Source organism: Moschus berezovskii, chromosome 17, assembly GCF_049115385.1.
Source record: "Moschus berezovskii isolate FMDL1 chromosome 17, NW_MosBer_1.0, whole genome shotgun sequence".
Taxonomy (NCBI): domain Eukaryota; kingdom Metazoa; phylum Chordata; class Mammalia; order Artiodactyla; family Moschidae; genus Moschus; species Moschus berezovskii.
Window position 1 is genome coordinate 30,063,869 of NC_142476.1, and position 27,862 is coordinate 30,091,730.

The following is a 27,862-nucleotide window of genomic DNA, read 5'->3' on the forward strand; positions in this document are numbered from 1 at the left end:
GCCTTGGTGGTCCAGTGGTTGAGAATCCACTTGCCAGTGCAGGAGATGGGTTCGATATCTGGTCCAGGATGATTCCACACATCACAGGACAAATAAACCTGTGTACCACAGCTACTGAAGCCTGCGTACCTAGAGCCTGCGCTCCGAAACAAGAGAAGCCACTGCAGTGAGGACCCTGCGCTCTGCAACTAGAGGAAGCCCACTCACCACAACTAGAGGAAGCCCACGAAGGCCGTGAAGCCCCAGCACGGTCATAAATAAATACACTTTAAAAAAAGGTAAAATCACATAATTACAGAATAATGAACACAATTTTAGAGTTAAAATCTTAGTTTGTGATTCTTTAGTATCCCTTTTGGAGAAGGCAATAGCAAGCCACTCCAGTACTCTTGCCTAGAAAATCGCATGGACAGAGGAGCCTGGTGGGCTGCAGTCCATGGGGTCGCTACCAGTCGGACACGACTGAGGGACTTCACTTTCACACATTGGAGAAGGAAATGGCAACCCACTCCAGTGTTCTTGCCTAGCGAATCCCAGGAACGTGGGAGCCTGGTCGACTGCCATCTATGGGGTCACACAGAGTCGGAGACGACTGAAGTGACTTAGCAGTATCCCTTTTATGATCTCTGACATTAAACATTTTATCAAGTATGCACCTAAAAACACTGTGCATGATGTGTAAGACTGAAGTCCCTCAAGGAGTTCACACCACGGTGGGGGCGGGGTGAGCATGCACAGGTCAGCAGCCCTAAATGTATATTGTAAGTGTGAGGCTAGAAGCATGGATGACACTGTGCAGGGAAGCAGAGTGACTCAGCTCAGGAGGCCCCAGGGCCCTGGAGGAGCCGCTGCCTGCGCAGCACCTGAAGGAAGAGCTCACCAGGTGAAGACAGGGGTGGGGAGTTCCAGGCATAAGAAACAGTAGAGGCAGACAGACAGAGATGGGAGAAAGCATGCATGTTCTGGAACATACTTGTGGTCTGGGGGGCTGGGCTGCAGAGGTGATGGGCGGTGGGCTGGAGCCAAGGGCCAGACCCAGAGAGACCTCAAGGACTGACCTGCAGAGAAGCCACTGAGTGATAGTAATCAGAATAATTACAAGGTCCGATCTGTGTTCTAGAAACTGACCCAGTGTGGAGGCTATTCTGAGGGTGCGGGTGGGAGGCAGGGAGAGGCAGACTTCTAAACAAATACTGCACACATTATTTATCACATTGGGAATCCGTGCTCTCAGGAAGCTGTATTATCTAGAAGCTTAAAAGGGGGCCCTGAGCTTGCCATGAAGTTCTGGAGGGCTTCCTGGAAGAAGTCACGTTCGGCTCAAGAGCAGAAAGGCAGGGAGGAGGGGAAAGGGGAGGAAGGAATGAGCCACAGCCACTAGAGGGCGTGGGAACCGGCCGTGTGGGCAGGTGCGCACTGCCTACTTAGACGGGCAGGGGGAAAGCCACGCCCGTCTGCACGCTCACCGCGCACACTGGGCACACAACAGCAAGGGGCTCACCCTGAGATCGGTCATGAGTATCCCAGGGCGAGGCGGAGCCTTATTTTATGTTCTTTTTTTAGTTCTTGAACAACTCTTTCTGCTGCTCAGTCTTCCCGGCACTTGTTGCCACCCTTTCTCGGCCAGCTTACTTCCTAACTTGGCCCACTCGGATTACATGGCAGATAATGGGCTGTCATCTCCCTTGGGTACACAGACTGCAGCTCTGATGGCCATACATCTGCGCACCATGGCTCAGACACACTGGGGACAAATCTAACTTCAGGAGAAAAGCAGCGAATTCCGGGAGCACCATGTCACTCGAGGCATTTGTCCCCAGCTTGAGATCATTTTGCTTTTGTTTCTTTGCCTTCCAATTCATCCAACCAGCAAATATTTAAACTATACGTGATGCAAGACGACCAATGGAATGTTCATTCAGCCTGCACTCTCTTCCCTACTTCAGACTGAACAATGAAAGGCTCCAATGCCCTAAACCGCAATCACCTGCTCTGTTCTGACCAGGGGAGAGGGCGGGGAAGAGAACAGACATGACACCTGGAATACCTGGACTAGAATAGCACTTTCAGAGACCTAGCCGAGAGTTAGGCGCTGCTGTTGGTTTGCTGTGGGAATCCTCTAGCACATGAGAAGGGAACTTCAGCAGGCTGCCCTGTGTCATTCACTCATTCACCGTGTACTGCGTCTGTCTACTATGCTAATTATCATACTAAATATTTGGAATCTAAAGATCGAGTAGTGTTCCCTCAGAGAATCACATTCCACTCAGGGGAGACAGACAAAAATCAAAATACTACATGACAGGTCCCATGAAGAAGGAAAGCGCAGGATGGGAAGGGAAGACAGAGCAGAGGTGCCCAGCTCAGCCCCAGGAAGGATTAGAAGCAGTTTCCTGGAGGAAGCCGTGCCTTAAATATTGATGGATGAATGGCATTAGCAGGTGGAGAAGATGGGAAGAATATTTCAGGTGAAGGTTTAAACTGTGCGGCCTGATTTCAGAACTGCAAGGTCAAGGGTAACTGGGGTTGAGTATTAGGGGAACGATCAGTCAGATTACAGAAAGGGTCAGATTATAGAAACCATTTGACAATCTTGAGTGGCCTCAAAGTGTTTTCCTGGGGGTGATAGGGGACCAATGGTGGATGTTCCACAAGGGGGGCGGCAAGACCAGATTTGCATGCAGGAAGGACCGTTCTGGAAGCCACATGGGGAAAGACAGGGCAGGGACGCCAGTGAGGAGGCTGTGGAGGCAATCCAGGTGTGCAGTGATCTGTGCTACAGAATGCCTGTGGCCGCAGGGAGGCTTCCAGAATAATCAGGAAGGCCGATGCCGGGCCTTGGCAGAGGTGGCGGAGTGAGGGACAGGGAGGGGTCTAGGCTGAGCCCAGGCTGGGGCAGCGGGGTGGAAGGACAGAACTCGCTCACCGCACCGTGTCCAGGGAGTCCACATCTTGCGGATGGACCGTGGGGATGCCAGGAGCAACCCTTTCCCCACCCTGGGCTCCTCAGGAGCACCCCCGGCACTTCTCTTCTCCTTCACATTTCATCTCAGTGGTGGCTACCACCCCACTGCCCTCACACACCCCTCGGCTGGGCCCTTGGGACTCTCACCAGATGCAGGGATTGTAAGGATGGGGCCCTCTTCACTTTGGGGGTGCCAGTGTGTGAAGCCGGGCCGGGCACCGGGGGCTGCAGCTGCTCCATGCTGTAGCTGCGGGACTTGCCCATCTTGGGCCGCGTGCCCTGACTCAGCGCCGAGAAGAACTTCTTCAGCCCCAGAGCAGAGGCGATGCCACCGCTGCTTTTCTTGTTCTGGTCAGAAGCTGCGGCGGAGGGCGGGCTGGCGCCCAGACTGACCCCCGACGAGGCGCTGAAATGCAAAGGTGGTTGTGAGGTGGGTGGGAGAGGGCTGGGGGAGGCAAGAACCTTAGGGTCCTTTGGGGCCCAGGTGGGCCAGCACCCCGGCCTCGAGGAGGAGGTGACAGCCAGGCTGCAGACAGAAAGGCCGAGTGGACTTCTGCAGGAGCCTCTGCTTGGGCAGCAGAGAAGACCCTCAGGGTCACAGCAACTGTGGGTTCACCAGTCACCCGTTCACCCAGTGATTCCTCAGAACCTCTGCGAGGCTTCCTGCCAGCGCTGGGATGTGGCAAATAATGAGGGTATGGGATAAACCAGACGGACAAGACCCTTACACTTGGGAGCTTACGAACAACAGCCTAGTAACCAAGGGAGAAGCCCTCTGAGTGGCCGACGAGCAGGGTGAAGCAGAGGCCAACAGGGTGGCTGGGGAAGGCCTCTCTCATAGGACGACATCTAAACCGAGGGCTGAGTGGCAGGAAGGAGTCAATCCTGCCGAGCCTGCAGGTGAGAATTCCAGGGCGCGGGAGCAGCTGAAACCACAGGCCTAGGCAGGAAGAGGCTCGCTGTGTGATGGGTTCGAGAATAGAACAGGGCCGGGCCCGTAGGACTTTGATTTAACGAGGAAAGAGGGATCAGCAGGGATCTGACAGGTGAGCGAACCTGAGTTACGCTGCGTGCTAAGTCAGGGTAAGGGGTTTGCGTCAGGGTGAGGTAAGTGAAAGGCTAACCCACCGGGGTTTCAGTCAGAGAAATGACATCACTTAGTTAAGGTTTTCAAAAGACACCTCAGACTACCGCGTGGCGAAGGAACTGAAGGGGCAAGAGGAAGGCAGAGAGCAGAGAGAGACTGTGAGGTTCGCACAGAAAGAAGGAACACGCTGAGCCCAGGGGAAACGTCATGCAGGTGGCCTCAGGGGCCAAAGAGGCCGCGCCAGTGGATGGGGGTGGCGGGGAACCGGGAGAGGGCAGCCAAGACGGCGGAGTGCAAGCCCCGTGGGGATGGCGGTGCGCTGTGTGTTTGCCGGGGGAGGGCCCCGGGAAGCAGCTTTCATCAGAGGAGTGAGCGAGAGTTCCACTAGGCCTTTCGGGCACCCTAGTGGGGATGTCGGGGGAACTGGACGCACAAATCCGGAGTTCCGGAGCGCACACGGGCCAGGAGGTGGCGATCTGGCTGAGTAGCCTGTGAAGCCCTGGGCCGCATGTCACCAGGGATGATAAGTAGTGGAGAAACGAGGGCCCGGCCAGAGGACCAGCTCACCAAGGCTCAGCAGCCCAGGGGCAAGGACTCAGAGCTCAGGAGTGAAGGAGAGCATGGAACCACGAGTGCCGGGCTGTTTCCCACCCCAGGGTCAGAGGCAAGTCCTCTGACAGAGAGCCCATCCTGGGGGTACCTGGAGGGCTGGGGCTGTACGCACAGCTATGTCCAGCACAGCACCTGCAGCTTGAGGCCATTCGGGGAAAGCTTAGGGGATGAATAAGCACGCACACTAGACTGGACAGGGCAGGGAACGGAGTGCTGGGGTGCCATGCTTGCGCCTAATCTAGAAGCCCTCCGAGGATCTGGGAGTAGTTAACTTATCCTGCTGCCACTCCAGGGGGCTCCTTCCCCACCCAGCACCCCAACCCCCCACCTCCCGAGTCAGCACTCTCGCTTGCGTCACTCACCGGGATGGCACACGCCCTACAGAACTCGGTTCTGTCCTCCACAGGCCTCCCTCTGCTTCCTGGCTGGACTCGGGCTCCTCTGAGGCCGGGCAGAAGGTGATGCCCACGGAGCTGATTGTGCCAACAGCTGCTGAGGCAAGACAGCCCTGGAGTACTCCTACAACAATCACAGCATTCCTCCCGTGGCACAGATCCACCCCCACAGGTCATAGGGGCGAGGGGGGCAGTCCCAGCGACAGAGGCAGGAGAGCCAGAGGAAGATGCAGGGAAGCGGGAGCCCCACGAGCCATGGAGGCGGTGGTGAGACCCACACGCAGCAGGGAGGGGTGCTGTTTCCCTGGGCTGAAGCCCATCACCCCCAGCATAGCACCTGGTATGCAGCAGATGAGAAATAAACACCTGTAAAATGAAGGGCTGGACTTCCCTGGTGGTACAGTGGGTAGGAGTCCACCTGCCAAAGCAGGGGACACAGGTTCAATCCTGGGTCTGGGAAGATTCCACATGCCGCAGAGCAGTTAAAGTTCATACGCGGGAACTACCGAGCCCGCATGCTGCCACTTCTGAAACCCATGTGCTAGAGCCAGTGCTCAGCAACAAGAAAAGCCACCGCCATGAGAAGCCCGTGCCTAGCAGGCAATGGCAAGCCACTCCAGTACTCTTGTCTAGAAAATCCCATGGATTGGAGGAGCCTGGTGGGCTGCAGTCCGTGGGGTCGCTAAGGGTCGGACATGACTGAGCGACTTCACTTTCGCTTTTCACTTTCACACGTTGGAGAAGGAAATGGCAACCCACTCCAGTGTTCTTGCCTGGAGAATCCCAGGGACGGGGGAGCCTGGTGGGCTGCCGTCTATGGGGTCACACAGAGTCGGACACGACTGAAGTGACTTAGCAGCAGTAGCAGCAGCAGCAACCCAGAGTAGCCCCCACTTGCTGCAGCTCAAGAAAGCCCGCATGCAGCAACGAAGACCCAGCACAACCAAAAATAAAAATAAATAAATAATTTTTAAAAAGTGAAAGGCCGCTTATAATAAGTCATGTCCCTCCTGTATCAAGAGGTATGTGAAAGGACTTGTGGACACAGTTGGGGAAGCAAAGAGTGGGATGAATGGACAAAGTAGCATCAACATATATACACTACCTGTTTTATGTGTAAAACAGAGAGCTGATGATAAATTGCTATATAACACAGGGAGCTCAGCCTGGCGCTCTGTGATGACCTAGAGGGGTGGGATCAGGATCTTGGAGGAGGCTCAAGAGAGAGGGGCTACATGTATAATTATGGCTGACTTGCACTGCTCTATGCAAGAAAGCAAGGGCTTCCCTGGTAGCTCAGCGATAAAGAATCCACTGGCAATGCAGGAGACACGGATTTGATCCTTGGGACAGGAAGATCCCCTGGAGGGCAGGGCAACTCACTCCAGTATTCTTGCCTGGAGAATCCCATGGACAGAGGAGCCTGGCGGGCTACAGGCCACGGGGTCGCAAAAGAATCGGACACAACTTAGCGACTAAACCAACAACAACAACAATGGAAGAATCCAACACAACATTGTAAATCGATTTTCCTCCAATGAAACAAGAGAGAGAGAGAGATGGCGGAGGGGATGGGGGGCGGGCTGGCAGGGGGAGATTTGTGTTCCTGGGACAAGAACCACAATCTGGTTGGTGGTGATGTCCAACAGCTAAACAATTGCCACCATTTCTGGAGCATCTGTGATATGCTAGGCAAGAGTTAAACCCTCCACGGAGATTATTGCCTGAGCTCCTAGGAGATGGGTTCTAATGATATTCTCAGGTTAGAGAGGAGAACTGGAGACAGGGGTGATGTGAGGAGCCCAGGATCTCGTGTGAATGAGAGGAAGAGCCAGACCTGGCCCTCTGCTCCAGCAGATGAAGGCCAGGCTGCCCAGAAAGGTCAGCAACTCTCAAAATAGGAGCCCCACAGGAAATGGGTAGGGGCAGCCAGTCTAGAGCCCACCCAAGGGAGGAAAACCACACTTGAGCACAGGGCAGGCGGGAACTCAGGGCGGGGCCTGCTTCCTCAAGGTTCCTGTGAGTACGGGAGGCATAGGGTGGCGTTGGCTCCCCATGTGCAGTGGAGGGGTGGTGGCACCCCTGAGGTGGGGCAGGCACTGGGCACCTGCATCCTCAGTAAGGTCAGCACAGCCCGCCACCTCTCTGACCTCTCCCCCCTCACTGTTCCCAAGCCCTGGATTCCTCCCGAGCCATCACAGTACCAGGGCTGCCAGGGCCGCGGGCATGTGAAGGCAAGGCTGCTACCTCTGCCTGAGTGGCTGAGTTGCTCACCTCAGATCACAGCATCAGGGAAGCTCACGATTTGCCCACGACATAAGGACCCCTTCCAAGGGCAGAGGGGATACCCTCCGGCCTTCAGCAGCCTTGCCTGCTGAAACCTACCAGCGTGCCCAGGAGGCTCAGGGCTCTAGGAGGGCTCGGGCACCAGAGAACAACCCCAGCACTCCTTGTAGGTGCTCTGCTTACTGGTCACTGTGTCATCCGGACCGCACACCTGCTTGGCTGCCAAGGGTCTCAGGGGTTAGACTCCTGCTGAATTAATTCACTTATGCATTCCCTGCAGGGCCTAGGATGGTGCCTGGCTTGTAAGGGTGCTCAAACGTATTGAATGAGTGAGTGTATGAAGTGAAGGGGAGGGACCTTAGCCGTGGCATTATCTGGCATTTGCTGCTCTAAGCAAGTAGTAAATCCTGGAGCTGCTGCCTCTTTCTGCTCTGTTGGAGTAAAATTCCCTCAAAGCCCAGGCCTCCCACAGCCACAGAGCTTGGAGCTCCTTTAGCATGCCTACCACCACCTCCCCGGGGGGAGTTGGCTAATCTGCCTCCAGGCTGATGTCGAATCCTGCACCCTCTCACAGGCCCTGCCAACTTCCCCAACATCTGCCGGGCTCTGGGAGCTGCTAGGAGCAATGCACAGCTCTGTCCTCTATCGAGATGAACAGTTAAGTGCCTGGAGGGCCACAGACCCAGCTCGTGATCTCCAGGCTAACACCACCCTAGCCCCAGGGCCATTCCTTACCATCTCTTCGGTCCTCCAGCGGTGCTGCGGGCTCCTGGCTTCGGGCACCCGTCTCCCCCACGAGGATGGCTCCTCCCCGGGGCTCCTGCGGCCCCTGGGGCACGCTGCTGTTGCAGTTGTTGGTGGACAGGGCCCGCAGCGGGTGCCTGCTGTTGGGGCTGTGGGGCTGTGACTGTGGCGGGGTAAGCTCGTGGGTCCTGGGAACTGCGCTTCTGGAAGCAGGCAGGGGGCTGTCCATGGGCTCTCCCTGGTTGCCCAGCCTGCGAAGCCCAGCCAGGGCTGCCTTCCTGTGAGACACGGGTGAGGCGGTTTTCTTTGAAGAGGGAGGGGTCGGCACCCAGCCCTCAGGGCAGAGGGAAGCAGTCGGCTGTCGGGCCTGGTGGGGGGCAGAGGGCTCTGCATGGCTCTGTTGAGGACAGTCAGTTCCCAGAGGCTCCTGGCTTTCTATAACTGGGCCTTGTGTGCCTGGCCCCGAGGACCCCAGCTTCATGGGAGAGGCGATGGCGTAGGCTGTCCGAAAATCCCCGGGGTGAGCCCAGTGATTTTCCAGTCCTGGTCCAGGCTGCCACGGGGACCCGGGGAAAGCCCTCTCCAAGCCCTGGACAGGAGGCTCAGCGAAAGCGTCTTCTCTGGGGAGCAGAGCCCCTGCCGACTGGCCCGCGCTGTCCGTCACCTCATCTGACACCTCCAGGAGCTCCAGCCCAGGAAGGTCGTGCGAGGCCTGCGGGCTCCGGGGCGGCTCCATCTCAGCCTTGCGCAACCACCTGTGGCCTCCCCGAGGCCTGGAGGCCCGCAGGCGGGCCCTGCCGGGCTGAGAGGTCCCGGCCTCCTCACTGTCGGTCCGGCAGCTGTCGGAGGTGTCGGTGCTGTCCAGGGCCGAGTCCGCCTCCTCGGGAAGTGCCTGCTGCCCGATGTGCGTCTCCCGGATCCACTCGGTGTGGAGCCGGGGCTCGGCGGCGGAGAGGAGCCGGAGTGGGGCGCTCAGGCCCCGAGAGTTGAGGGGCTGCGCCGACGCCCCCTCCCTCCCGCAGGCGGGTTCGCACTCCTGGAGGACCCTCGGGTCGGGGGCAATGCAGTGGCCGCAGGCTCGGCACCTCTTCTCGCTGCCCCGAGTGGGTGGCGGCGCTGAGAGGCCCCGGGGCTGCAGCCCACCCAGCAACGGGTGCAGAGCGCCCGCGTCCCGGCGCCGGCAGCCCCCCTGGATGTAGGCGAGGTCGGGCTTGGAGCGCAGGGGGCCCTGGTCCGCCGTGCCAAGCACCTGGCGCTGACGTTGCTGCAGCCGCTCCAGGTAGCGGGACTCAGCGTCCCGGGCTGACTCATCCTCAAAGCGGACATGCGACGGGGAGGCGCCCCGCTTCGGCCACTGCCCGCTGCTGGACTCCCCGCTGGAGGAGTCGCTCGTGTTCCCATTCTGGAGGTTGTCTCGGCAGGCGAAGGTCATCCTTGGGTCCAGGGCTGGGCTTTTCCGCCCATCTCTGATGGGCAGGCAGGAGGAGAGAGGTCATGAGCAGGAGAAGAAGGTACAAGCCTCCTCCCTGCCAGCCCTACCCGTCCACCCTGGGGCACGGTCCTGCATAGCGCTCACGGAAAACTACAACCCAAGGTTGCCCAAATCAGGTTCCTCAGGAGTCCAGCAACAAAGCAGAGAAGCTTACAGGCCCATCCCCATCCTGAACACAGTGCTGAACAAAATGAGTATGACCTTCTCTACTTTTGGCTTTGCCTCTGTTGCCTGTCTCCACGAGTTAGGATGAAACGCTGGTAAACGCAGGACTGTAGGAAAGGCTAATACCGAAGTCCTGGTGTGTGTTTAGAAGCGAGCCTGGCCATCATGGGCGTCTGGTGAGCTGAGATGAATTGTGGCAGTGCTGCATTTGTTATAAAGGTTTAATGGGAAGAGCATAAGTTTCCATGGAGACCGTGTGGGACCTGCAGTCAGGGTTTCCAAGCATTCCTCCTCTCAAAAGCGTTCACTCAGGGCTCCTAACCATCTTGCTGGGACGAAATTTAGACAGAATGACGCTGGTATTTCTCCTTGGTCTCTCCATCTAGTCTGTTCCAATGCTGCCTCCTGTATCTGCCCCTTCCCAGACCCTCCCACACACTCTGTCCCAAAACGCTGTGACAACAGTTCCTATGCTAGGAAGAGTCCTCACATTCTGTCGCCAGCCTGTGCTCTGGGAGACACTGTGGCTGGTGGTCAAGTCCTGCTCAGCTCAAGAAAACACCTGTGCAAATCTCACACCAGGCCCCCCGGAGCCAGGTAACCCGAGTTTCAGATCCCTGTGTAAATGGACCCTCCAGGCCCTTGTCTATCAGAGGCCACCTAAGTAAGGACCATACTTCTCCCTGCCTTTCCCAGCAGCACCTCGCCACCAATCTACTGATGAGCAGCTGGGATTCACATTGTTTGCTGCTTTTATCACTCACCCTGGACCCCTGAAGTGCCCTCCTATTCATTGGTCCTCCTGGATCTCAGCTTCATCGCATCATCTCTCAAGGCGGCACAGGATCAAGTTCACAGTCTTTGGGGTAAAGATACAGGCCTTCCACATTCCTCTCTGTCTTCCTTTCTAGCTATGGGCCACTTGCAAGGCCTCCAGGCTTCTCACTCCATTTATCTTATGCAACCCTCCTGCCACTGTTTCCTAGAATCTTTCTTCTTAACCTGTCTGCCTTTGATTACCAGTCATTAAATCATACCTGTGTAGAGATGCCACGTGTAACGTTTATTTTGTGTCAGCTTGGCTGGGCCATGGTGCCCAGGTTCTTGATGTTTTTGTGAAGGCTTTTTTTTTGGATGAGATTAACATTTAAACTGTGCTGTGCTTAGTCATCAGTTGTGTCCAACTCTCTGTGACCCCATGGGCTGCAGCCGCCAGGCTCCTCTGTCCATGGAATTCTCCAGGCATGAATACTGGAGTGGGTTAGCATTTCCTTCTCCAGGGGATCTTCCCAACCCAGGGATCAAACCCAGGTCTCTTGCATTGCAGGTGGATTCTTTACCATCTGAACCACAAGAGAAGCCCAAGAATACTGGAGTGGGTAGCCTATCCCTTCACACAGGGATCTTCCCGACCCAGGAATCAAACCAAAGTCTCCTGCATTGTAGGCAGATTCTTTACCAGCTGAGCTACCAGGGAAGCTGATTTAAACTGGTGGACTTCAAATAAAGTTGATCATGATATGGTAGACCTCATCCAATCAGTCGAAGGTCTGAATAGAATAAAGACTGCTCTTCCCTGAGCAAGAAGGAATTCTGGCAGCTGACTGCCTTTGGATTTGAGTAGCAACTCTTGCCCAGGTCTCAAGCCAGCCAACCTACTCTGCAGACTTTGGACCTACCAAATTTCCAAGGTACCATGAGCCAATTTTTTAGAATCAAATTTTCTCTCTCTATAAGCACACATTATGTTGGTTCATTCTCTGGAGAACCCTGACTGATACAGCTTGATGCTGTCTACTCCTCTGACTAGCCATGCCACTCATTTGTCATCAAAGACTCAGGAGATGTCAGGGTTGGAAGGGACTAGCACGACCAAGTGACCCCTACTTGTATCCACAAAGGAGAGGACACACAAGACCAGTTTCTGGACTGACCGGCACCTGAACAGCTTGGAAAGGCAAGCTGCAGGGAGTTTTTCTCTCTTAGAAGGAGCCATGAGTATAGAACTAGTCTTTGACCATGCTCATAGTCAGGTTCTGACTGGACACAGGGGCTTGGATTTTAGAGACCTGTTACTTCTTTCCTGCTATGTCATCTCATATGCTGGCAGAGTAATGCTCAAAATTCTCCAAGCTAGGCTTCAACAGTATATAAACTGAGAAATTCCAGATGTTCAAGCTGGATTTAGAAAAGGCAGAGAAACCAGAGATCAAATTGTCAACATCCGTTTGATCGTCAAAAAAAGCAACAGAATTCCAGAAAAACATCTAACTTCTGTTTCACTGACTACGCTAAAGCCTTTGACTGTGTGGATCACAACAAACTGGAAAATTCTTAAAGAGATGGGAATACCAGACCGCCTTACCTGCCTCCTGTGAAACCTGTATGCAGGTCAGGAAGCAACAGTTAGAACCGGACATGAAACAACGGACTGGTTCCAAATTGGGAAAGGAGTACGTCAAGGCTGTATATTGTCACCCTGCTTATTTAACTTATATGCAGAGTACATCATGCAAAATGCTGGACTGGATGAAGCATAAGCTGGAATCAAGATTGCAGGGAGAAATATCAATAACCTCAGATATGCAGATGACACCACCCTTATGACAGAAAGCAAAGAGGAACTAAAGAGCCTCTTGATGAAAGTGAAAGAGGAGAGTGAAAAAGTTGGCTTAAAACTCAACATCCAACAAACTAAGATCATGGCATCCAGTCCCATCACTTCATGGCAAATAGATGTGGAAACAATGAAAACACTGAGACTTTATTTTCTTGGCTCCAAAATCACTGCAGATGGGGACTGCAGCCATGAAGTTAAAAGATGCTTGCTCGTCAGAACAAAAGCTATAACAAACCTAGACAGCATATTAAAAAGCAGAGACATTATTTTACCAACAAAGGTCTGTCTCTAGTCAAAGCTATGTTTTTTCCAGTAGTCTTGTATGGACGTGAGAGTTGGACTCTAAAGAAAGCTGAGCACCGAAGAATTGATGCTTTTGAACTGTGGTGTTGGAGAAGACTCTTGAGAGTCCCTTGGACTGCAAGGAGATCCAACCAGTCCATTCTAAAGGAGATCAATCCTGGGTGCTCATTGGAAGGACTGATGCTAAAGCTGAAACTCCAATACTTTGGCCACCTCACGCGACGAGTTGACTCACTGGAAAAGACTCTAATGCTGGGAAGGATTGGGGGTGGGAGGAGAAGGGGATGACAGAGAATGAGGTGGCTGGATGGCATCACCAACTCGATGGACATGAGTTTGAGTGAACTCCAGGAGTTGGTGATGGACAGGGAGGCCTGGCGTGCTGTGATTCATGGGGTCGCAAAGAGTTGGACACGACTGAGCGACTGAACTGAACTGAAGGGCTTTTCCAGCAATCATGTATGGATGTGAGACTTGGACCATAAAGAAAGTTGAGCACCAAAGAACAGAAGCTTTTGAGCTATGGTGTTGGAGAAGACTCTTGAGAGTCCCTTGGACTGCAAGGTGATCAAACCAATCAATCCTAAAGGAAATCAGTCCTGAATATTCATTGGAAGAACTGATGATGAAACTCCAATACTTTGGCCACCTGATGCAAAGAACTGACTCATTGGAAAAGACCCTGTTGCTGGGAAAGTTTGAGGGCAGGAGGAGAAGGGGATGACAGGGGATGAGATGGTTGGATGGCATCACTGACTCGATGGACATGAGTTTGAGCAAGCACTGGGAGTTGGTGATGGACAGAGAAGCCTGGTGAGGTGTAGTCCATGGGGTTGTAAAGAGTTGGACAGGACTGAGTGACTGAACTGAACTACTTCTTTCGAATTACCGAGAACAGTACCCATGCTGGCATACTTTATGTGTTGTTAACTGCTTTTAGTCCTCAAAGGCACTTACAAAGGCTTCCCTAACTATACCCTCCTCCTAGCACAACTTGTTCAAGCTTGTCTTGATCCTCCAACAACTTATTATAAATGAAATGTATGTGAGTGATTGGCTGATTGACTTATCCTTCCTCTAATTGGATGCTTCAGCGATTCTGGAGGAAAGATGTCAGGGCTCTGAAAAAGGCTGCCTTCACCTGAGTTCCTTCTTCACCAAATTTACAGCTTCCCAACAGAAAGACAGGTGTGGTATGCAATTAAACGGAAAGGAGTTCAGTGTGGACACAGTATGGGTCAGAGGAGGGTGGGATGGAATGGGAGGGTAGCACTGGCATAAATACACCACCACATTTACAACAGGGAGCCAGTGGGAAGCTGCCATACAGCACAGGGAGTTCAACTCGGGGCTCTGTGATGGCCTAGGGCGGTGGGGTGGGCGCAGGGGGAGGAGATACAGTATACATATAGCTGATCCACTCTGTTAACACAACACTTTCAAGCAATGATACTCCAATAAAAAGAAAATGTTTTTAAAAGGAGGTCAGACAATGGCAGGAAGAAACCATTCATCCATGCTTAACAATTACTGTTAAAACATGCCAATCAGGGGGGAGAGTGGCCACTGAACTGGATGACTTCCTTATCTATACATGGCATTGCCTAGACTGGCCAGTGCATCCTTCCAGGCTGTGCTTTCTGTGTGGATAAATGGCCTGGCCTGCCTGACTCAGGTGAACATGTGCTCACCTGGGCCCTGACGGTATCCCTGACCGTTCCAATTCAACCCCTTCCTGGGTGCCTCGACAGCCAGGCTGCTCGCTGACTAATCTCAAGACCCTGATGGGTTAGAATGGTCTGGATCACAGATGGTGTGGAATATGGCACATAGAGGCTACCCTTGGGGACCCTGAGGTTGCCTGAGATGTAAGAGTTAAATTGTCCAAAACTGATTCCCTGCAAAGCTCCATGGAAAACAGCTACAGCTGAGAGCTTACTCCCTCACTGTGCCATGTCAGCTCACTACAACCTCAAATCTTGGACCTGGGGCCTCTGGTCACACCAAGAGAGGGGCTGGTGCTCACCCAGCCATGAATGCTGAGCTGGCACAATAAAGCTAGAGCCAAGGTCCTGCTGTGTCATACTGCATTGGACCTTAGCCCCCAATTCACACCAAGGAGTGGGTGAGTACTTCCTAAGTCAAGGAAGCTGCAAACTGCCACGGTGTGAGTTCTGGGGGCCTCCCTGAAGCCTGACGCTAGGTGTTTCCTAGGTGTTTACACTGCCCTGGATGCAGTGGGCAGGGGCAGCCTACACACCTGCCACCAACCCTGACTCCAGCATTTTCCCGTTGACGCTGCTCCAGAAGGATTTAAAAAAGAAAAAAGAACTACTGCTAAGCAAGTGGATCTGCCTGCTTTGAGATCTGAGCAGATCCTGAAACAGGCATCCTGTTTCCTGGAACCCATATGCAGAGAGGGCCATCTTATCCATCAGTCACAACAGCCACGGTAGCTGGAAACCACAATTCTCCTGGGGCCCATGAAAATGTTTTAGTTCCTTTTAAAGTCAAAAGAGAATATATAAATATACTTTTAAGTCAAAGAAAACATTCTCAGATATAATATTAATATATTTACCTTTTAGCCAGCATGGTCATAAAATTTAAATTTTAACTTTAATTATGGGGAAAGGGCTTCCCAGGTGGCTGAGTGGTAAAGAATCTGCCTGCCAATGCAGGAGATCCAAGAGACATGGGTTTGATCCCTGGGTCGGAAAGATCCCCTCAAAAAAGAAATGGCAACCCACTCCGGTATTCTTGCCTGGGAAATCCCATGGACAGAGGAGCCTGGCGGGCTACAGTCCATGGGATCGCAAAGTACCAGACACGACTGAACACGCGCACACATAGTATGGAGGAGGAGTCATGAAGGCCAGACACGACTGAACACGCGCACACATAGTATGGAGGAGGAGTCATGAAGGCCTAGGGCCCCCAAAAGTCATACTGTGGGCCTGCCTTTGGAGAGGGCTGTGTGGCTGAGATGTAAAGCTCCTGGGTAGAATCACCCCTGGTGAGGAGGTGCAGTGTCTCTCTCTGCTCGTCTCAGCATGGCCGGAAAGTCCCTCTGAACCCCCTCCTGGTGACCATTCTCTTGAAGTGGCTGTGAGGTGCTGCAGCCCTTGGCACCCAGAATAAGGACCCCATCTGCAACTGCATCTCTTGATCCTGTCAGAACCTGAGAAGGGGCGGTGAGACAATTCTTCTGGTGGGCTCACTGACAGTGTGGGGCTCCTGGGTCAGGTATCCAGAGCATTCCTGCCCAGAAAGGAAGGCTCTAGCCAGAGAAACAGCACCATCTCACCCTCTAGAAACAAGAGCAGCCCCGCTGAGCAGAAGCTCTGCCCCTGCTGCATGGACAGGGTGCCCTGGTTTTCCAGGCCCGCCCAGTGCAGGAGAGGCCCGCTGGACACTCAGTACGCCAGCTTAGACACAACACCCCACACCGGGCCCCGGGGGCAAGGCCCTGCTCTGCTGACAGCATATGGGTTATACTTTCTAAGAGAAAAAACACTCAGGTTTAGAGCTGGTATATTCCTAATCTAGTAAGGAACTCTAGGTCCTCTCAGCCACAACAACAACCTTAAACTTTACAGTCAAGCTGGTGAACTCAGTCATCCTGGAATTCATGCCAAAGGTAGAAACAATATTTTTGTTCTAAAAGAACAAATGGAGGGGCTTCCCTAGTGGTCCAGTGATGAAGATTGTGCTTCCAATTTGGGAGTGGGGGCATATGTTCCGATTCTGGTCAGGGAACTAAAATCCCACACGCAGTATAGCAGCATGCCCAAAACAAATAAGATAAAATTCTCAAATACCGCCTTCATTAAGAAGAAGAAGAAATGGAGGGATGCAGGACAGCTTAATCCCATGAGGTATGCTGCTGTGTGCGTGCTCAGTAGTGTCCGACTCTTTGAGACCCCATGGACTGCAGCCCACCAGGCTCCTCTGTCCGTGGAATTTTCCAGGCCAGAATACTAGAGTGGGGTGCCATTTCCTTCTCCAGGGAATCTTCCCGACCCAAGGAGCAAACCCATGTCTCTTGTGTCTCCTGCACTGGCAGGCAGATCCTTTACCACAAGCGCCACCTGGGAAGCCCCAATCGCATAAGGTGCCTTCAACTCAGTTACTGAATCCCCGAGGTCCCCACCAGCAGAGCTGGGACCAGGGCATAAAGGAATGGCAAAGATCTCGGAGACATGGGCAGAGCGAATCAGGCACTCCAGCAGCAAGCAAACACCACACCTTGTCAACATGAGGCATCACTGACGCCTCCACAACCATCCCTCTCCGAGAGGATCCTGTCTGCTCAGACGCTGGTGCCAAACAGCCTCTGCGGGAAGGCCCCTTTCTACCACAGTGCTGTCCTAGCCACCCAAGCTCCAGGCAGCCCTACCCGGCCACTGACACAGGACACCAGCCCTCCCAGGCCCTGCCTCTTGTGGGCGTGTTCTGCCTCCGGGGATCAGGAACACCAACACAGGTGCGCCTGTCTCCCCAGTAGCAAGAGCTTGCACTTCCAAGAGCTCTCCATTTCTACACTGATTCGCTTCCAGAAAATGCTGTTGTGGCTGGCCCCCTCTTCACTTCCTGCAAAAGCCTGTCTGTTCAGAATGGCCGCAGCCACCTCCAGCTAGACCTGAGATAAAGAAGACCTTCTGGGGGCTGCTGTGCCTGTCTGTCCCACTCTTCCGTCAGCTTTCATCAGGCTGCTCTTTGGAACGAGTGATGTTTCTGGGCTCGGGGGGATGGAGGAGGGGCTCCTGCATCTAATGAGGCCCCAGGCCTGTGTGGCATCGCCACGTTAGCTCAGCACGGCTCTCCAGGGTGATCTGACAAGCGTAACCTTTAGAAGCATCTGCAGCAAGCCATCTGGCGTTGATTTTTCAGCTATACCCTCTGAGGATTCACCAGTGCTGCCAAGTCAAAGTAATTCTTTTCTGGACACAGCAGCTGCTAAAGTGGGTCACCTTGCATTTCAATTGCATTTCTACTGCCAGAGAAGAGACTGGTGAGAGGGAACCTACTTTAAGGTTAGTGGCTGGGGTTGTCGTGAGCTGTTGATGCGATTTGGGGAAGAGGAAGTGTCCCAAGGTACATTTACATCATCCAGTCTGCTTCGCAGATTTTTGTTGTTATCGTTCAGTCGCTCAGTTATGTCTGATTCTTTGTGACCCCATGGACCGCAGCACTCCAGGCCTCCCTGTCCTTCACTGTCTCCCAGAGTTTGCTCAAACTTATGTTCATTGAGTCAGTGATGCCATCCAACCATCTCATCCTCTGTTGCCCCCTTCTGCTCCTGCCTTCAATCTTTTCAATCTGCTCTTCACATCAGGCGACCAAATTATTGGAGCTCTAGCTTCAGCATCAGCATCCAATCCTTCCAATGAATATTCAGGGGTGATTTCCTTTAGGATTGACTGGTTTGATCTTGCAGTCCAAGGGACTCTCAAGAATCCTGCCTGTTTTGCAGCTACCTAACTCAACCTCAGGACCTAAAGAAAGTGGAACAGGAGGCCTCCATGGAAGTCTAAGGCTCCAGGCCGCAAATACATGCAGAGAACAGTCAGAGTGCTTCAAAGGAGGCACTCCCATTCCTGATCAGTGTCTTCCAGCCAGAAGGAAACAAGGCACAAAATGCAGAGGTAAAAGGGGAGCCAGTTGGGGACCTCTCGCCAGGATTTGGCCTCTCCTAGAGGTCATAGTGACACTGAACACAGAGGCGAGCCACAACCCTCTGCTCTCGCTGAAGTCAGTCTCAAAGGTGTCTGGAAGGTCCTCAGCCTTTAATAAGCCAACTCAGCATCCCCATCAAAGAGCATAGAGTCCAGTTCTGCTGAGAATCCTTGCTCCCTCTAGTACCCACTGCGCCAAAGAAGCCACAGGCCTGGTCAGCCGCAGATGGTCCTGCTGGGGCCTGGGGCAGCTGCACCTGAGCTGGCAGCCTCACTGCAGGTCAGGTGCACCCGCCAACTCCACCTGTAAGTGGATCCCTTGGGGCGCATCGTGCATGGAACAGGCACAGAGGTGGGGATGGGATGTCACGGGGGCGGCCACCTGTGTGGGGTGCGGGACGCCCCTGAGCTTGCTCTCTTCTCATCTCCTCATCTCTGACGGGCTCGCCCTCCCTCGTGGCCCCAGCACCGTGAGCTCGGGATGATGCCTACATCTGCAGTCTGACCTCTGTCCTCCTCCTCAGCTCCTGGATCCAACTGCCTGATAAGCATCTCCAGTGGGGTGTTCCATGGACAGTCCCTCCCAAGCTTAATCCTGCACCGAGGGTTCACCGAGCCTCCAGACACCAAGTCAGAACCCTGGGCTCCGTCCTGGATGTCCCCCCTTCTCAGGCTCCCCTCATCCAGTTGATTCCATGATGTCAGAGGTAACACTTGTAGGGTACTCACTACATGCCAGGGGCTGTTCTAAACACTTTCTATGAACTCACAGAACCCCCACAATAACCCTGAAAGACAGGCTCTGGTATAATTCCCATCATGCAGAGGAGCAAACCAAGGCACAGGGGCTTCCCCAAGAGCACACAGCTAGGAAGTGGCAGAGCCAGAACTCGGCGTTCTGCTTCCGGGGTCTTAACCACTTCTCTGCTGCCTCACTAAGCCTGTTGCTCTGGCTCCGGGCAACCGTGCATCTCCACCTGCTCCTCCCATCACCGCTCTCTGTTCCCCAGATCCAACCATCCCTGCAGCCAGAGCCGCTTCACTGGAATGCAGAGGTGATGGTGCTACCCAGCTGCTTGAAATCCTTTGGTGGCTCCTAGCTATTACAGGAGGCTTTCAAATTGTCCATCAGTCCTGGAGGGCTCCATGACTGGCCTCCACTCGGCCTTCTGGCCCAACTCCTAAGAATACTGCTTCTGCTCAGTTTCTGATCGGGGATGGTCACCCCTGCCTCCCTCATCTTCCTCATAGTAAATATCTATGTCTCCTTCAAGCTCCAACTTAGAAGCCACCTCCTCCAAGCCTCCCTTCCTTTCCAGGTGGAGTTACTAGACTTCCAGCCCTACACACATATCTTTCCTCTCCTATACCACAGACCACAGAACTGCACTGACCCATCTGCTGGTCTTTCACCCTGGAGACTGTGACACTTCCGTTCCCCCAGGGAAGCTCGGGTTATGTTCCCTAACATGCCATCAGTAGGCTCTCAGTGAAGATGTACTAACTGACTAAAAGAATGAAAGTGATGCCTGACACGGGAAATGCTCCCACATGGACCGGGGGGAAGGAGTGAGCGGAGGCATTTTGGCTGGATCCCATCTCTTCTCCTGCCGTAGCCCATACCGGCTGGCCTGGCCCAGACCCCACTCACCGGCTGCACAGGGCAAGGGTGGGCACGATGTCGTGGCTAGCACGGACAGGCCGGGTCCTGGCCTTCATGCGGGCTCGCTGCAGTAGGTGCTTGGCTTCTTCATGCCTGGGGCTCAGCACGGGCTCCAGCTTGGGACCGAAGGTCCTGCAGGGGGGCACACGGGCCAGAGCGGGCGGGGGGGGATTAGAAGAAAATAACACAGATTAGGAGGGCTTTAACAGTGTCGAGCTTGGCTGTGCCAGAAACAGCCCCGCATGGAAGCCTTCCTTGGCCAGCTCCCACACGGAGGGCGCCAGCCTGGGGCCTGGTGCCGGGGGCCTGGCCCCGGGCGACTCTGGAAGGGACTGGCCCACCTGGACAGCTGCTCAGAGACCGGAGACAGAGACCCCAGGAGGATCTAGAACAGGGTAGGGGAGTCTCCAGATTACTCCATTGTTCCTTCCCTGGGCAGACAGCGGGAGTTATCTGGGAGGAGGGGAAGGGAAGGGCCCAGGGCTGCCGGGCTGGGCCTGTGCCCAGCCAGATGGTCCCTACACGCGCCACCTCCCTCTCTCCTTCTGTCTCTCGGCGCCCACACACACCCACTCAAGCTCACAGCACACCGTCCCGAGCTCTCACCGCAGACACAAGGCATCAGGGCCCTGCCCGTCACCGCTCTGCTCCTCTGAGAGAACATTTTTATAAGTCCCGGTGATTTCTGGCCTCAGTTCCAATCCTACCCCGACAGACATCAGGTCAGGGCCGAGAGGAACTAAGCTGGACCCACACCAAGTCAGCAAGTGGCTCCCCCTTCATCATAACGAGGGTCTTCTTCCAGCAGCCCTCACCACCTCCCAGGTGCGCGGCCTCCCCGGCCAGTCCAGAGCTGCCGAAAATGACAGCAGCCTTTTTTCAAAGCCATCTCCCGGTGACACAGCGGCAGGTCGCAGGGATAATAGCCGCCCCACAGCCTCCCGCTGACCGGAGGGTCCTCTCTGCAGCCAGGCGGGCCCTGGGGCAGGTGCGCTCTCTGCCTGACAGATGAGGGTGTTCCTGAGCAGAGAGGAACATGTGGCATGTCATTCAAGGTTGAACATCAAGTGAAGCAGAGCAGACGACAGCCAGCTCCACTGCCTCCAGCATCCTTGCTGCATCCTTCGGCTCCTCCCCACCCCGGGTCCCAGAGCCGGCCAAGCCGGCATGTGGCTGAAGCCAGACACACTCTCTGATGCGACGTCTGCACCCCCCGCAGCTGCCCTTGTCCTTCCTCGCTGTCACATACACTGGGCTGTCCCCACCAGGGAGGATCTGCAGGAGGAGGACTTGGGTGGCTAGAGGCTCAGGCCGGCCTGCATCTCAGTCTGCAGTCCGCCAAATCCCGGGCCCTCCCCAGCCCATATGTCACCTGGAGAAAGGGGCCTCATCTTGACAGGGGGGACGGTACCAAGTCGTTTCCTAGGTGACGGATGATAGAGATGTGAGTGGAAAATGGCCCAACCCTGAGGCCTCCTTGGGACAACCTTGGGTGAGCGCTGGGCAGTCTGATTATTTTTTTCTTTCTTTCCTTTTATTTTCCCATTGTTTGCACCTAATCCTGCTTTGGGGCCAAGATGAAAACTAAGAACTGCCAGAATAAAGGCACCATCTGTGCCTATGGACCCTGGCAGGGCCCAGGCACGGTTCTGGAACCAGGAGGGCTTCCAGGAGAGAATGAAGAGTGAGCTCTCAAGGCCCGCTGCCCTGTGAGGCGAGGCGGCCCTCTGCACAGCTTCCCGAGCAGGCAGGGCCTCCAACGCACTGCTGAGAGCAGCTGTGCTCCCTGGGGCTCCGGCTCCGCCAGCAGAGATAATGAGGTTACCAGCCCGGAGAGACGCCTCTGCAGCCACGGGCCTCTGGCTGCCAGCCCGCGTGCTCAGAGCCTTCCGGTGACAGCTGTGGCCGCCCGGCTGTCGGAGGGCATTTGTCACAAGACCTGGTGGGCAGGCAGGAGGGCTCCAGGCAGCTGGCCAGATGCTGTCGGGAACAGCCTCGCCCCAGGTTTTGAAGCCATTTTCCAGCTTTGCTGTTTTTTCTTTCTGCTCCCTCTGCTTGGAGCTTTTTTTTTTTTTTTCCTTTTCATCAGCTGCCCTGCTTTGGTTTCTGGCAGATAAAGCTGGTTTCTCCACTGATTAGAAAAGCGGGGCTTTTTGGAGGCGCCTGGAGGCATCCACACAGGGACAAATTGAGCAGGAGGAGAGAGGCAGCCACCTTCACGGACCGCGGCCAAGGTCAGGGGGGCAGCCGGCTATGGGTCACGGTGCGCTCTGGAGAAGGCAGGCCCTGACAGCCCCATGAATCTGTCCTAGTCTCACCCACCCCCCCACTTTGCTGCATTGTTCTGGTCCACCCAAGGCCACCGACCCTGACAGGCAGACAGGTTCAGACTCCGCTAGCTGAGGGAGCCCCTCCACTCTCACGTGACCACAGCCCTGGAGCCAACTCCTTCCCATCATGACTACAGCCCAAGGTCCCTGCTCCCACGGTCCCTCTGCAGATTGCCTGGCAGGGCTGGGGCGGTCCCTGCGTGGATCGGCAAAGACTTTCCACCTGAGCACAGAGAGCTGTTGTCACTGCTGTGAGAGCTCGCACACCTAGGGCTCATGAGCTCAGTGGGTGGGCCATAGGGTTAAAGAGGCTGAGTGCTTCCCTCGGGCCTCAGTTTCCCCATCTGTAAACAGTTGGAGTTGTACAGAGAGAGAATCCACGTTGCTACCCCATGAACCTACGTCTTTGGCCAGGAAGTCTGTAGTACTGCAAGGCCGGATGGGGAACCTTGAGGTCCTCTCCTAGGGGGCTCACCCCACAGATGCTTGGCCCTCAAGAAGCAGCAATACCTAAGAGAGCTAATTGTGGGGGACAATGGAAGATCCACGTGAGTATCCTTTCCCTTCCAGCTGCCCTTCCAACCACAGCATCCTAAGCTGTCCCCCAGGACAAAGAGCAGCGGGAAAGCCCCTCCCACTCTGGTCTCTCCATCTAAGCCCCGCTTCCTGGTAGAGAGACCAGCTGAGCCCTGCCTGCAGCTCCCCTCCCAGCCAGGCATAGCCAGCTCAATATCTCCAGTCAGGACAACCACCATTTCCTCCCAGTCAGGGAGATCAGGGAGACAGAGCAGCCTCCTTCTGCAGCCATGATAATCCTGGATTAAAATAATAAGCTCCAGCCAGTCTGGCTTTAACCCTTTCATCCCAAGAACACGAATTAGCGAAACAATTTGGGATGGAAAGGGATCTGACATTTCCCAGAGTCCAGGATGCAGCAAGAAGGAACATCGATTGTGACCAGAACACATAGTCACCTTTCTGCCCAGCAATTGTGCCATTTTTGTACATTAGAGAGCTTTCAGATGACCAAGAACAGAGCGCTTCTGCTGTCACACTGTGCGCAGCTCCCCGAGTGAGGGGAACAGTGGGCTCGGAACCTATTCTGGACCACGTGGGCAGGGGCCTGTGGGCTCACTGTTATAGACGCCTTCTTCCCAGTGCTGCAGGACATGGACAGAACAAGCCCTAGAGTGAAGGTGAGAAGTGTGTTTCTGGGACTGCCTGCTGTTGTTCAGTCCCCAAGTTCTGTCTAACTCTTTGAAACCCCACAGACTGCAGCACACCAGGCTTCCCCGTCCCTCACTATCTCCCAGAGTTCGTCCCAGTTCATGTGGGACAGGCTGCCCGGCTTCTCATCCTGGGCTGCCACTTACTAGCTGTGTCACCCTGGCAGGTTACTTAGGGGTTAAGGTTTGGCTTCCTCTTCTCCTAAAAAAGGGCTCAGTTGTTAAGTGAGACTGATCCCCTCAGAAGAGCTGAGCACAGAGCCAGGCACTTGATGAGATTCAATCCATATCAGCATTTATTATCATCACTGCTTTTATTATTTGCACCATTATTTTGTTAAGTTCCTCTCACCCCCTTGCTGAGCGAAAGATGGAATCCCTGAACATGAACTAAAATCACCTGCCAAAGAGATCCCCTGTCATCTTGGGGCTGCCACACAAAGGCATGTTCAGAAGCGACAGACTATTTTCAAGCTAGAGAGGGCTTGGTGGGTTTTGTTCTAGACCTTTGGAGCCCTGCACAGGGCTCAACAGAAAAGGCAATTTCCATCTAACTGGGAGCTGGAGGAGGTTATTTGGTAGCAGAGGGAAGCTGCTACCCAGAAAATAAATGGGCACTTCTCTGAAAACAGAAGGAGGAGAAGCATCCTTAAGAATGGCACATATCCAGAGAAAACTATAACCTGAAAAGATAACATGCACCCCTATGTTCACCGCAACACCATTGACAATAGCCAAGACATGGAAGCAAACTAAACGTCCATCGACAGAGGAACAGAAAGAGATGGTGGAGTACATACATACAATGGGATGCTGCTCAGCCCTGAAAAAGAATGACATCATGCCATTTGCGGCAACACGGATGGACCTAGAGACTATCACACTAAGTGAGGTAAGTCAGAAACAAAAAAAACAAATACAGTATGATATAACTTACACGTGAAGTCTAAAATATGATACAAATGAGCCTATCTACAAAACAGAAACAGAGTTACAGACGCACAGAACAGACATGTGGTGGGCGGGGGAGGGAGGGATTGGGAGTTTGGGATTAGCAGATGCAGACACTGTTATATAGAAAGGATAAACAGCAAGGTCCGACGGTATAGCAAAGGGAATCACATTCAATATCCTATGATAAACTACAATGAAAGAGAAAATGAAAAAGAATACGCGTATAGGTGTAACAATCACTCTGCTGTACACAAGAAAGCAACACAACATCGCAAATCAACTATGCTGCTGCTGCTAAGTCACTTCAGTCGTGTCCGACTCTGTGTGACCCCACAGACGGCAGCCCATCAGGTTCCCCCGTCCCTGGGATTCTCCAGGCAAGAACACTGGAGTGGGTTGCCATTTCCTTCACCAATCAACCATACTTCCATAAAATAAAACAAATAAATAAAAACGGATGGCTGCTGTGGGATACACCTCATTGAACACCTTTGAAAAGACGTGTGTGGAGGCGTGCAGCGCTTCCCTAGGTCATTGACCCCTTACTGGGAGAGCAAAGTGGTTCTGTCCTTGCCTTCTTGAAGAAGGAAAAGGAGAGCGAATTTCTGTGGGCTCTCCCCTTGGTCAGCACTGTGTGTGCAGAGGCGGGTGACCAAGACACCCCCAGGTAGGGGGACAGTGGCCTATTCCACTCTGGAGGCATGCTTCATGGAGGAAGGCTTCCTCTTGAACTTCAGCCAAGCTCCTCACAGATGAATCATCTCGAGCAAATTAACTTTCCTGAGCCCCTCTATTCAAAATGATTGGGACCGCAATGAGATTTTCACGTGTGGGGTGTATGAGTGTGACAATGACATGGAGGAAAGTTGCAGGTGACGCTCGCTGTGAGGGAGGGCTTGAAGGGATAGCGTCCTTCCTTCTCCAAAGGGACTCAGAACCCTAGATGCTTCAGGAGTGTGTGTGCCGTTGACAACGCTGGTGAGTAGCTAAATGTAATTTTCTTCTTTTTAGTTTTAGTCTTTGCAGGTTTGAGAGTGGCAAGGGGTTTCCTCGAGTTCTCCTTCTTGTCTGAATATCTGAGTCGGGGGAAGGACAGGGAATGACAGGGGGCAGTATGCAGGACAGGTAGCCTTCATGACACCTGGAACCTGGGGGTGCCCTCAGGTATACCTGCAGCCCTGCGACTCCTGGGAGGAGCAGGAGAGCTGTTTCTCTCACGCTCACGTCCAGGACTCCCTCTGCCACACCACAGTCTCCCTGGTGGGAGGACCCCGTCTCCTGGCAGTGCTGGGACACTGCCATGCACTGCGGCCTGGTACCCAGTAGCCTGGTAAGCCTTGCAGGTCATTCTGGCTCCCCAGCCAGGTTCTAGACTTTCTGGTTCCCTAGACTCAGGGGGTCATGAGGAATCCTGGAGATGAGCATGAGACCCCCAGGAGTCACGGGGCTGCAGGTATACCTGAGGACACACCTAGGAAAGGGTGTAACGAAGATTAGCTGAGCCCCTGCCCATCCTGCACACACCCAGCCATTCCCTATCCTGCCCACCGACTCGGGTGTGTGTGTGTGTGTGTGTGTGTGTTACTCGCTCAGTCATGTCTGACTTTTTGTGACCTCCATGACTCCTCTGGCCATGGGATTCTCCAGGCAAGAACGCTGAAGTGGGTAGCCATTCCCTTCTCCAGGCAAGTTTCCTGCTCCAGAAATTGAGCCTGGGTCTCCCACATTGCAGGCGGATTCTTTACCACCTGAGCCACCAGGGAAGCCCACCGGCTCTGATACACAGACACAAAGAAAAACCAGAGGAAACCCCTTGCCACTCCCAATCTTGTCAAGAGGAGAGAGACAGAAAATGGCTCTCCATTTCCTCCTACCTTACCTAAAATCTAGGTTCCCAGGCTCTCCAAAAGTGGCCTCAGCCCACACTCCCACTCTGTCCTGACGGCATCTTCCGTGCAGTCCACCGCATGCCTCTCCCATGCATGTCTGCAGGTCTTACCCACCTGGAATGTCCTCTCCTGGCTCCATCCAGATCCCATCAAGCCCACGGGGCGTCCACCCCCGGGTGAGCCCTCAGTCACATTCATACACGCGTGCTTCTGGCAAACATATTCTGAGTACCTGTACCGTGCTGACACTTGGCAGGTCCCGGGTCCCAGATAGAATAGCATGGTCCTTGACCCTCAAGGAGCTCAAGGGAAGATCCACCACAACAGCCAAAGTTGGTGTAGGCAGAGTGGGCAGTGAGGGCAAAGTGGGAATTCCTTCTGAAATTACACACGGTGTAATGCTAGGTAATAAATTAAGTTTTAAAAGCCCAAGGTTTCCTCACAGTTGTGGGCCTGACCACTTGAGCCACAGCCCAGGCCTCTGAAATTCTTGAGGGTTCCCTGTCTACCCCTCCTGTAAACTGCAGCCTGCAGACAGCCTTGGGGCAGGGAGTTTTGACTGCTAGCCATCTCCATGGAGGCCTGAAAATCGGAACCCAACGTCTGTTCCTTCTTTTCTCGTGATGAGGTATACACCCTGAGACTGGGCTCCTCCTCTGAGCCTCCGTTCTGTATCTAGAAATGGGCACGACTCCGCCACAGGGATGGGGGAAATCAACAACCCAGGAAGTCCTCTGTGCATCCATCATCATCACAGCACAAATGAAACAACCCCAGAGACCCTCTCCCCTCCACTGACCCCACAGCGGAGCAGGGGTTAAAGCCCCTGCAGACACACTTCAGGGTCTGCCCCTCCGCCCCCCAAAGATGACACACATGGAAGGCCCTGATTTGAAGCAGAGCAAGCCTGGGTCCCACAGCACTGCCTCCCCAACAAGCTTGTCAAGGCAGGCCCCGGGCCTCCGGGGGCCTCCCTGGTGCCTGCAGCAGCCCACGGCCGAGTGCTTTTTTGTAAAGAGTCAACTCCCTTCTGGTGCAGGGCCTGGGATGAGGATCACACTGACTGCAGCTGCTTCTCTGGTTTTACATGCTTTTTGCACAAGCGGGGTTCATCTAAGGTCCTAAGGCGATGTATAATCCTACTGTGCCCTCCCAGAGCCTCAAGACAGTGGACAGACTGAGCGGGTCCTGGCCGTTTCACAGACAGCAGGGATGGGACACCACAGGCTTCTCAGGATGGATGAATGTGGAGCCCCCGAGCAGAGCGCCCTTGATTCCCTCCTCCTCCCGTCTCTGACGAGTCCAGTGCTCACACACGGCTGTGAGCGAGGTCATCGCTGACAGTACTGACCCCCATTGGGCTTCCCTGAAGTGCTTTTGCTGTGCTGTTCAGTCACTCAGTCGTGTCCGATTCTTTGCAACCCCATGGGCTGAAGCAGGCCAGACTTCTCTG

The 27,862-nt window shown here is 54.1% G+C and overlaps 1 protein-coding gene across 2 annotated transcripts in view; it reads right to left on the reverse strand.

The window, feature by feature from the left end:
* The window catches only part of KIAA1614 (KIAA1614 ortholog), a 44,055-nt gene that overhangs the window by 9,128 nt on the left and 7,065 nt on the right, over window positions 1-27,862 (reverse strand). The window contains exons 4-7 of one of the 2 annotated variants that reach the window (XM_088845292.1): window positions 19,999-20,142; window positions 8,081-9,555; window positions 5,027-5,153; window positions 3,113-3,371 (exon numbers count right to left, since the gene is read on the reverse strand). In XM_088845292.1, the coding sequence (XP_088701418.1) occupies window positions 3,113-3,371; window positions 5,027-5,153; window positions 8,081-9,555; window positions 19,999-20,142 (2,005 nt within the window). Of the gene's footprint in view, window positions 1-3,112; window positions 3,372-5,026; window positions 5,184-8,080; window positions 9,556-19,998; window positions 20,143-27,862 lie in introns of both variants that reach the window. The other variant, XM_055419152.2, reaches the window with a different exon arrangement.